General features: G+C 49.7%; 1 protein-coding gene across 1 annotated transcript; it reads left to right on the top strand.

The window, feature by feature from the left end:
* The first annotated feature begins 4,710 nt into the window (after positions 1-4,710).
* On the top strand, positions 4,711-10,317 carry TMEM271 (transmembrane protein 271). The gene is made up of 2 exons (XM_080574547.1): positions 4,711-7,027; positions 7,234-10,317. The coding sequence occupies exon 1, from the start codon at positions 4,834-4,836 to the stop codon at positions 5,974-5,976; it is 1,143 nt and encodes a 380-aa protein (XP_080430673.1). The 5' UTR covers positions 4,711-4,833; the 3' UTR covers positions 5,977-7,027; positions 7,234-10,317.
* Positions 10,318-10,792: the final 475 nt, after the last annotated feature.

Below are 10,792 nucleotides of genomic sequence, written 5' to 3'. Positions count from 1 at the left end.
GTCAGAATAGACACCTCTCAAGGACCCTTCCAACCTAAATTATATCCCATGGTCCTATTGTGCAAATGACCTTGTTGTGTCCATATCCCCAATTTCTTAAAACCTTGATCCAAAACTCCTAGAGTTAGCAGTTCACCTAGCAACCATACACCTCCAGCTTCAAGCATAGGATCTGCTTTCTCTGTTTTAACACCTTACGTTCTCTTTCTGATCTCTCTGCTCCCTATTTTAAATGTCACCCATTGCAGTACCATCTCTAGACCTTGTTGTTTCACCATTGTCGAGCCAACAGTCAGCTCTAAGATTTAGGGGCCAAGCCTGATTTAGGGTCTTTCCCAAAATGTATTCCTTAGAGTGTTTTCCATAAATTCCCTTTACCGATGAGTAAGATGATGTAAAAGTATTGTGACAGTGGGAGAAGAGCAGGTTCAAGCACTTGGAAACATGCAGGTGTATCTTGAAAATGGAAAGAAACAAGGACCAGAATGAAACACGATAGGTTCTGGTTACGGAGTTTCAAATTTTTAATTTATAGTGCACTCCTAGTAATTGGGCATAAAGCAATTTTTGTACAAAGATTTCACAGTTCACAATGTCTTCTACAGAACCAGGAAAAAAAAAAAAAGTGGTAGGCAACAGAATAAGTTACGGGAGGTTACACAGCCATCATGACTGAATAGTCAAAGCTATGACACCCATTTATCAAACTGGCGTTGAAATAACAACACATACATCTTACCATAAATGCAGTGTGGGAGGAGAGGTAGACAATAAAATAATGCAATGCTTTGCACTTTGGTGGCATGAGCTAAAGATCTCCTTCTTTTTTACAGATATACAGTTTAGCTTCCCAGCCTGGAGAAAAAATAATTAATAGCTCTGTTGTCCTTTGTGCCATTGAGTCACCACTAAAAGTTAAGAGGCTGATCTGTACCCAAGTGCAAACATCCAGCTCTGCTCACACTGCGCAAAGCAAGCCTGCTTCGCCAGTAATGACAGTGCCCACCTCTCTCACCTCCCCTGTGAGCTAAACAAAATCTGGGCCCAAACTTTTCTACTCCTGTGTGGGGGCAGGATCTGACCACAAATTACCTCCTCTGTAAGACATGGAAAGCTCCATCTGTGGTTGTGAAGAGCTTCTTTGGCATACGTGTCCCGGGCTGGTGTCCCACCAAAGTTTACACACATGTCCTGAAATCTACTAAAATAATGATTGAAAACAACTGTGATAATTTTTCATTTGGGAAATTAAGGAGGAGAATGTGACTAACAAAGCCTGAAGACAAAACTGACCCCCAGAGACTTACGTGGTGCCTATGATACCTTATACTCAGCAGTTCTAGCACAGCTCCACCAGATCCTACCTTTGCTGTTTACTGAAGATGACAGACCGACTCGCCAGCAGTGATTGATTTTGGTGGCAGACTAACGTAGCCAAGTGGCTCACAAACCTATCTCTTTGTGTTGTATGAAGCATCCACACACACATACTCTTTTTTCCAGCAGTCAGACCTAGCCAACCAATCAGGCATACATAGACCAACTATGAGCAAAAAGAGGGACATCTTAACCTTGACCTGAAGGGGCTATGAGCTGGGTCTGTTGTCAGCTGTACCCCCTGAGACCCAGAGAGCTCTGCAGTGACGTAGGCTGGAGGGACAGTCACTTTTTATAGTCATTCCAACAAATTATTAAATGTAAGATATAGATACGATACAGCATTTTACAGAATCTCGTGTTTATTATTATGAATGTAACAACTTTATTACTGTGTTTTCAAATATTTTTTTCCAAAGAGTTGGACTTGAACATTCAGAATATGCTAATGACCTTATTCTGTACGTGTGTGTGTGTGTGTGTGCGTGTTTAAAAAGTCTCCTCTTACTGAATATGTGCCACGTTGCAAAGTGCTAAACAACCATATGAAAAATTGTGCTAACTCAGAGTGACACTGAAACCCGGGAGGTTTATGAATAATAAATAACACGTGGGGGAACATGTTGGTAGTGGAACTTCTAGCCTTGCATATTGAGCATAGTGCTTGGAAGCCAGAAAGTCCTTCTGGGGAGGAACAAGCAAGGAAAGATTTGAAAAAAAGGTCAAGAGTAGCAAGTTGCCACAGAGGAGAAATAAAAAGAAGTAGCTGAATTACTAATTACCTTATTAAACTTCTTTGTTGGCCTGGCCTCTCACAACCCACAGCTTTTAGGGATGCTAGCCAAGATCAGTCTGGTAGCAAACACTGGACAGAAAAGTGCCTCTTCCTTAGGAGATGACTTTCAAGATGTGGAAGACCAAGGAGCTGGAACATGTGAATGACCATGCTGGAGAACTGCCCACTTCTGACAGCTGCCAGCTGCCCACTTCTGACAGCTGCCGAAACAGGAGAGAGCCATCAGGTGAGTCTTTGTAGGTCAAGGGAACAAGCTGACCCCGGTGGAAGGCTTGCTTTCCCTTCCCTACCCATCGCCAACGGAGGGCTGACTAATAAGTTGACGCATAAGGCTGAGATCCGTTCTTAATTTTTGGCCTATTTAGTGTTAAGTGAATGTTCCCACTATTCATAATAGCTAATCTTTTTTTGAACCCCATTAAGCTCTTGACAGTAACAATGAAATGATACAAATCACATATTTCCTTCACATGTAAGTACGTTTATATTGTGTGTCAGGGAGTCAGACACTTTGCCCATTCTACATATAATTAGTTCATTAAGTGTTTACTTCCCACTAGCGAGAGCTCCTTTCCCTCCACACCCACACACGCAGTGTGTCTCCCGGGGCCCTCTGAATTGGCAGCTGGATTGAGAGTTTGTGTGCTTTCCAAAGCAATGTTTAGAGTTCAACAGAGACCTCGGGAGACAGGTGCTGTACTTTATAAGAAGCTGCGTGCCCTCTCCGCGTTTACTTTTTGGGAGTCATAATGACACGCGGCAAGTTCTCTCAGACACGTCTGAAGCCCTGACCTTCCCCGGCAGCCTGGGTGCTCAGCGTGAGCAGAGCCAAATCTCCAGAAACTACAGCAAAATCTTCACATGGTCAAAGATCACCAGACCCATGTGCCCCATTGCTCAGGAGCCAGAGATAGTCTGGGAAGGGGAAAAGCTGATAATGGCTGCAGGTGCCCGCAGTGGCATGACAAGGTCAGTCCTTGTCCCATGGGACGGGACCAGGTAAAGGCACCACCAAGCAGCCAGAGGCCAGCCAGCCCCACAGGGAGTGCTGTTCCCTTGCACAGCTGAAAAACCATCCTGTGGGTCCTGAACAGGAGGGAGGAATCAAAATCACCTCGTCCTGGTGTTCCCCAAGGGATGACACGTCCCATGGGTGCGCCTGATGCTTTGGGGCAGTGCCACTGCGGGGGGACGGTGGGGACCATGCTTCAGAGCATCACCGAGGATGCCCCAGCAGGCAGAAGCGTCGCACGGGGAGGAGCAGCAGCGCTCGACAGCCAGGGGCCGCGGAGGGGAGCGGGCGCTGCCAGCCCCGACGGGCCGGGGGGAGCCCGCAGCGAGCGGGGCCGGCCGAGGTGCCCGGGCTGGGGGAGGCGAGCGCCAGGCCGGGACCCCCGCCCAGCCCCCGCCGCAAACAGGTGCACTGCCCCTGTTGGAAAGGGATGAGAAAACGGCTTAGAAATGGTTTTCTCTCCCTCGCTTGCTCCCCTGAATGCTAATCAGCGGCGCCGGCTAAAAATACCCAGCAAGGCTGGCGTGCGCACGGCAGAAGGGGAAAAAGGGGGGAGCGGGAGGCTGCAGCTTCCCGGAAGGAGCAGAAGGGACAGGCGTGGAAGAGCTCCCCCGAGCCCCCTCCCCGCCCGGCGCACAGCTCCGTGCCCGGTCCCGGTCCCCCGCTGCCCTGCAGAGGCTCCCACGTCCCCTTCGGGGGGCGATGCCGGGTGCTCCCGAGGGGCTGCTGGCACACTCCGTGCCCGGGTGGCAGCGGTGCACCCCCCCCCCCCCCCCCCAAAAAAAACCATCACCACCACCGCCACCGGGCGCTCTTCCCGGACGGGGCGCCCCGAGGGTGCCGTGTCGGGCAGCATCCCCCCCCGGGGCTGGCCGAGCACAAAGAAAAGGGGGCGATGGGGATGGACGGGGGGGACGAGGGGGCTGTCGCCGGGCAGCGCAGCACCGGAGCAGCCGCCACGCTGCAGCGCAGTCACACAGAGGCACCGCGGGTCTCCTGCGGGAGCAAGCGACAGAAATAAATAATGAATGGCCGTAACACGAATGTAAACGGGTTTTTAAAGGGAAGAGAGGGGGCGAGCACGCAGAGAAGAGGAACATCCCCCCCGCGTAGGGGCGAAAAGCCCCCTCCCGCAGCCCCGTGCCCTAAGCCGTGCGCCCCGGCGGGGAGCCGGCCGGAGGCCGCCCCCCGCACGCCCCCTCCCCGTCTCCCAGCCTCCGGCCGGGGGTCGCACAGCCCACCGCCCCCCTCCGGCAGCCGCGTCTCCCATCCCTCCCTCCCTCCCTCCATCCCTCCCTCCATCCCTCCATCCATCCATAATTAATCGCCTCCCCGCAGCCGCCGCGATAAGAGAGGGCGGGCGGGGACGAGGAGGCGGCGGCGGCCGGGAGGCGGAGGGGGGGGGGGGGGGGGGGAGCCGGAGCAGGGGGGGGGAGCCGTGTGCGCTCGCCGCGCCCGGCTCACTGCGGCCGGCGGCTGCCTGCCGTGCGGAGCGGAGCCGAGCCGAGCCGCCCCGTCCCGTCGGGGAGCGCCGCCGCCCGCATGGCCGCGCCGCGCCGCGCCGCCGCCGCCGCCGCGGGGCCGGGGGGGGCCGCGGGAGGAGGATGAGGCGGGCGGCGGGGCGGCGGCGGCGGCGGCGGCGCGGAGGATGAAGTGGAGCGTGCGGGGAGCCTGCGCCGCGCTCTCCAGCTGCCTCCTGCTCGCCTGCGCCCTCAGCGCCGCCGCCGTGGGCCTCAAGTGCTTCTCGCTGGGCTCGGAGCTCAAGGGCGAGCCGTTCCGCCTGGGCACCGCCGCCGGCGCCTTCTACTCGGGGCTGCTGCTGGCCGCCGGCCTCTCGCTGCTCGCCGCCGCGCTGCTCTGCTGCCGCCCGCCCGACGAGGCGCCCGCGGCTGCGGCACCGGCCGGCGGCGGACCCGGCGGAGCCCCCGGCGGAGCCCCCGGCGGGGGGGAGGCGGCATCGGCAGCATCGGCGGCATCGGCGGCATCGGCGGCATCGGCGGCATCGGCATCGGCTGCGGCATCGGCATCGGCATCGGCGGCGGCCGCGCCGTCGGGGCCGGGGGAGAAGGCGTCGCCCGGGGGGCGGCAGAACTTCCTGCTGCTGGGGGTGCTGGTGTTCATGCTGGGCGTGCTGAGCGCCTTCGCCGGCGCCGTCATCGACGGCGACACCGTGTCGCTGGTGGAGAGGAAGTACTCGCACTACTGCCTGCTGCAGCCCGGCGGCGCGGCCCGCCCGCGGAGCGGCCCCGCGGCCCCCGACGGCTCGGCGGCGGCGCTCCGCTGCCAGAAGCTGCGGGACTACCAGCGCGGCTTGGTGCTCTCCACCGTCTTCAACGCGCTGGAGTGCCTGCTGGGCCTGCTCAACCTGCTCCTCGTCAAGAACTACAAGGCCTCGCAGCAGCGCGGGCGGCGGCGGCGGCGGCGGAGAGCGGCCCCGGCGGCGGCGGCGGCGGCGGGCGGGCGGCGGAGGCGAAGACGGGGCGGCGGCGGCGGGCGGCGGGCGCCGCGCCACAGCCAGGGCTCCCTGTTCTCCGGCGGCGAGCCCGAGCTCACCCCCGGGGACTGCCCCTTCCAGGCCGTCTCCTACATCAACGTGGGCGTCTTCCACGTCTTCGACGAGGCCGGCGTGGAGGTGCACTGCGGCGGGCACCCATCCGTCGAGCTGCCCGGCTACTCGCCCATGGATCCCGAGCTGAACGCCTCCTACCCGTACTGCTACCCGCTGCCCTGCGAGCAGCCCCCCGCCTACGAGGAGATCTACCCCGGGGAGCCCTGCGCCCCCGGCACCTAGCGCCGAGCCCGGCTCCCCGCCCGGCCGCTCCTCGCTCCGACGGCGGGCACCGGCACGGCACCGGCACCGGCAGCGCCGCGGGGCTCAGGGACAGCCGCGGCCCCCCGACGGCACGGCCCCCGACGGCACGGCCCCGCCGCCTCGGGAGCAACGGGTGCCGCCGTGCCTCTGGCTCTGCGGAAGCTTCTTCTCCTGCCCTCTGCCCTCCCTCCTGCCCCTGCCCTCCGCAGACCTCCCCCCCCCCGTTACCCCTCCCCGCCCTCCCGCACACCGACCCTCCGTCCGACCCTCCGTCCGTCCGTCCGTCCGTCCCCCTCCGACCGCCGGCGGCTGAGTTTTCCAAAGGCTGCGCGAGAAACGCCTAAGGGTTGGTTCCTTCTGCCGCCTCTCCTCCGTAGCCAAGTTTAGTTCCCTTCAAGTGATTCATCAGTCTCCAGCTTTAGCAGTCCAGAGTTACCCATTTATGATAACCAGCCAGTGTAAGGAAAAGGTGTCATGAAGCTTCTTTACCTCTCAAAAGAGCTAAATTTCTAAACAACGCAGAGACATTCGTGTCACGTTTACTAGAGGTGTATTGGGGATCTTTAACGTTTACACTACTCCTCGGGAGAATTGAGTTCTGTTTTAAGATTTAGTGAGTTAAAACATTTGTTGGTCTTGTAAGATGCACATTGAGAAAAACCTGCACTTTGAAAAAGAAACAGGAAAAAAATCAACAACGTTTTTGTACACTAACGTGCCTGCTTTTGTTGATAACTTCTTACTGTAAAAGCTTTCAGAAGTCTATAGTGAAAATGTTTGGTAAATTCACTGCAGTTTAAAATCGATGATTAGTTCCTTTACTAAAACAGCTGAGATGTTGCTAGGATATGGCAGTTAAAAGGAAGTCCAAATGTCATACACATTCCTTTTTGTAAACAGGTTCTGTGTTTTTAATGCAAGGCAGGATTTCTTTTTGTTTTACACAGGTGAAGGTTTAATTCTATTTTGTACAACTACATGGTTTACCTTGTAAAGAATTCCATTTTACCTGTTACAATTCATCAATCTGGTAAGCTTGAATATTAAAGTTTTATTTGAAATATATATATATTGTAAAACAGCCTTAACCGGTGCAGTGGTCACAGTTTTAAAGGGAAAAAGAAGAAAAAAAAAAAACATCTTGGAAGTCATCTTCCAAATGTGTTTTCAAAACAGTATTTATACTCCTATTACAAAGTAAGATTTTTCTTTTTTTTTCTTTTTTTTTTTTTTAAGAGGCCACTGTAATTCCTGAAGAGGGGAAAAATTAACGGGATTGTATGCTGTTAACTCTTTCTGAACTTGGAGGTATTAAAAAGGCTTTCTGGAAGGAGAAAAACTGCTAGATCCTCCTTTTGGATTCTGCCGTGGAACGCCAGTATCAGATAGTATAAGAAAGTGCCAATTAAGGGAAGCAGGTATGACATATTTTTTACATCTTTTGAGAACAGGTGAAAGCTTAATTTCATGTTGCACAAAGAGCCAAAAAGCAACTCTTCAGATTGCATTTGGTTCAGTCGTCCCTACCCCAGTTACCCTATACTGAACTGAAATATTGCAAAATAACCTTTCAGTTAATTCTGCGTTTTGAGCCTGCTGCATAATGCCAGTGTCTCAGATACTCGAAGAGAGGGAGAGTTAAGGGAATGCAAAGTTACAATGTATTTCTGTGGTCGAGGCAAAATTATTTTAAAATTTTTAGCTGCAGAGAGACTGACGTAATTTACAGCCTTAGAATTGGAGAGGGAAGATTTTAGACTAAAAATAACCAAGTCTCTCTGCACTGTTTCGTTTTCTAAAGTGTTTTGACTTGCACACTTTGTATAATCTAAAATGCAGAATGCCTTAGAAGTCTTAAAATTGCAAACTGTTGTCTGTGAAGCTCACAATTAAAGCTCTCATCTAGGAAAGACAGCTAGAAGCAGCAGTTACCAAGTTGCCGCGTAGTTCTACATTGCAGGAATGTAAAGCGCAGCTCTTTTTGGCCAGCAGATTTCCTTGTGCAGAAGGCCAGCCTGAAACATTTGCCCTAGCTAAGTCTGGTGTTAGTACCAAAGACTGGCTTTGTGCTGGCTCTCTGCAGATGCACCTCTTTAACCCCTTGCAGGGGTGTTATTGGGAAGTCCTGCAGTCTTCACCTACAGTACTAATTTAGGCACAAACCCGAATCCACAGCCTACCGTACTGCTTATGTACCCAAAATATTTTGCAAAAATGAGTAATTAAAGTAACAAGGCTCAATCCTTAGACCAGTAGGTCTCCACTTAGATTAGTTGTGATACAGCGTAGTATCCTGTTATGGAATCAAATAGGAACTGCCAGAGCGATTGTGAAAGACAGACCAGCTAGGTGCCTAAATACAGAGTCAGAAGTGTAACGATAGTTGTTGGCTTTAAAAAACAAACAAAAAAATTGGCTGTATACATTGTAGTTCATGGAAGTTGTATCTTAGTTTTACTTAAGGAATTGATTTTTGACTTAAAAAGACAGTATTTTACTTAACTATTTTAGGAATTATGAACTAGACAATTCTGAAACTCCAGATGTTCCAAAGATCAGTGCTCAGGGAAATAAATGGAAAGTCAAGAAAGCTACCTATTATACTCAATTGTTTAAATGTAAACAATTTTAAACTATGAATTTTTAAGATTGTTAAATTCATAACTTTTTTTTGTGTGCGTGTGCGCATGTGTGCGTGTGTATGTGTGTTTCGCATTTTATTTAAATCTGTTCAGAATGCCATTGAATTAAGATATTTATTTGTGTTTCAGTTTCAGTTCCCGAATTTCTACTTTTCTTCATTTGGGCTTTTATCCCCTGTAATATTTTAGTTTAGTGACGGACAGATTGCCAGAACAATGTCCAAGTTGGACTCCCACAGAAGCCAGTAGGCATCATTTCATTGACTTCAGTGGGTCTGGGCACAAACAATATGTAACACCTACTCTAAATAATCTCTAAAGTAATATTGATCTTCTGGCATGACAGGATGCAGCAGAGGCATATTAATTCTCAGTTATTTATTATTTGTATGGATAGCGGTATTAAGGGAGGTCACCTATGGTATTATACATATTTAAAAAAAAAAAAAAGAAAAAAAAAAGAAAAAATTGGCAGGCAAATTGACCAAACAAGCCATGTTTTCTTAAAAGATGGTATACAAGTGTTTCAGGTATCTGGTGACAAACTTTTCTGATAAAACACTACACGTATTTATTTCTCAGTGAGAAGAAACTTATAAATACAGGATTCAAGATGAAGCTTCACAAGCATGATTGCAGTATTGTGAAGCCATTTTTAGTAAACCTGAATCATCACTCTCTCTTCTGAGCAATAATGTTAGAGTGTATAAACTGTACTGTGCCGAAATTGAAAATAGGCTGGTGTGGGAAGCATTGGAGCGTAGGTTAATTACCTGAGAGGACTCATACCATCCCTCTGTTTTCCATTCCCTGTCACATGATTGTCAAGGCAAATGCAAACCTGATCGATTCATGTCACTGGAGGATGCTAATTACATGGCTTTTTCCTTAAATAGCAAAGCCAGGGAGAACGGAAGAGAGACATCGTGTATGTGCTATCAAATCTCCATTTTGCTTAGCTGAAGTAATGACAAGACTGCTTTTTGCCCCACGGCTTGTAGTTTTAATTTGCTCACAGCTTTACTCACATCTGTTCAAAGGGAGGGAAGAATAGACACAATACTGCTCTTTTGGTGACAGTGGAGTACTGATTTGGTAGCAGACTGCTCCCAGCTTTCCAGTCCCTTTTACAGGTAATAGCGGCTAGTCAAGGGATGAAACAGTGGAAAATCAAATCTGCTGTGTTTGATGCAACACGATTTGCCTTCATGTGGAAAAAATGTATTCCCACTAGCCTATTAGCAATTCACATGAATTATTTTCACACTCCAACATCCTTGCTTAAATCTGTTACTTATACTTTGCATTGTAATTGACAGAATATATGTGAATCTAAAAACAGGAAAAAATGATGCTAGAAGGAAATCGTATTCAAATAGTACAGATTTTACTCAAAAGTTTGATTTCACTGTAGGACTTCTTTGGTTCACCAAAAAGCGCTATGGTGGCTGGTATAACTTAGATATATTTCAGACATGTTTAATCATCAGAAAAGGTTTCTGAATGTTCACATGAGGAGGGCAATCTGTTTCTGCTTTTGGACATAGTACATATGAAAACCTTTTCTTCATTTTGCCATTTAATCCAAGATTGATCCTCAACAAAATGTCAATAATTGATCTTGTAATTTTAGGATCAATAAAATACGTTTTAAAGCACAGCATATCCTATAAGAAAAGCCTAATGCTCTTCATTTAATAATCTCCATTGTCTTAGACTGATGCCTAATAGCACAACTGAAATTAGGGGTTTAATTACCATTTTCATTACAGAATGTGTTTTCCAGGGACTTACAACTTGTATGAGTGGAACCCTGGCATAAAGTCCCGAGTTTTGCCACAAAGTTAAGTCTGTTTCAGTAAGTTAAATATTTCCTGGTTACAGGATGTTCTAATATTCTAGATAAATTCCCTTGGTAGAAAGATCTAGATCTGCTAATTGTATATGATAGCAGTCTTTAAGTGTGCTATAGTTACCTCTCCTTAATACAGGCTTATATTTCCCATTAAAGTGTGTAAGAGTAAGATTGAATTCCTCATGGTCACTGTTAACTTCTTGAATTTCTTAGTTATTTCTTGATGACATGTGACTAGTTCTCAGTATATATTCCAGAGTCAGTAACAGCTGATTTAAGAACCGTTTACCAGATAAAA

The sequence above is a fragment of the Anser brachyrhynchus genome (assembly GCF_964034855.1).
Source record: "Anser brachyrhynchus genome assembly, chromosome: Z".
Taxonomy (NCBI): Eukaryota; Metazoa; Chordata; class Aves; order Anseriformes; family Anatidae; genus Anser; species Anser brachyrhynchus.
This window is presented reverse-complemented; position numbering and strand designations above follow the sequence as displayed.

Bases quoted from the DNA above. Each gene is read 5' to 3' on its own strand.
- TMEM271 (XM_080574547.1), top strand. From the start codon at position 4,834: ATGAAGTGGAGCGTGCGGGGAGCCTGCGCCGCGCTCTCCAGCTGCCTC.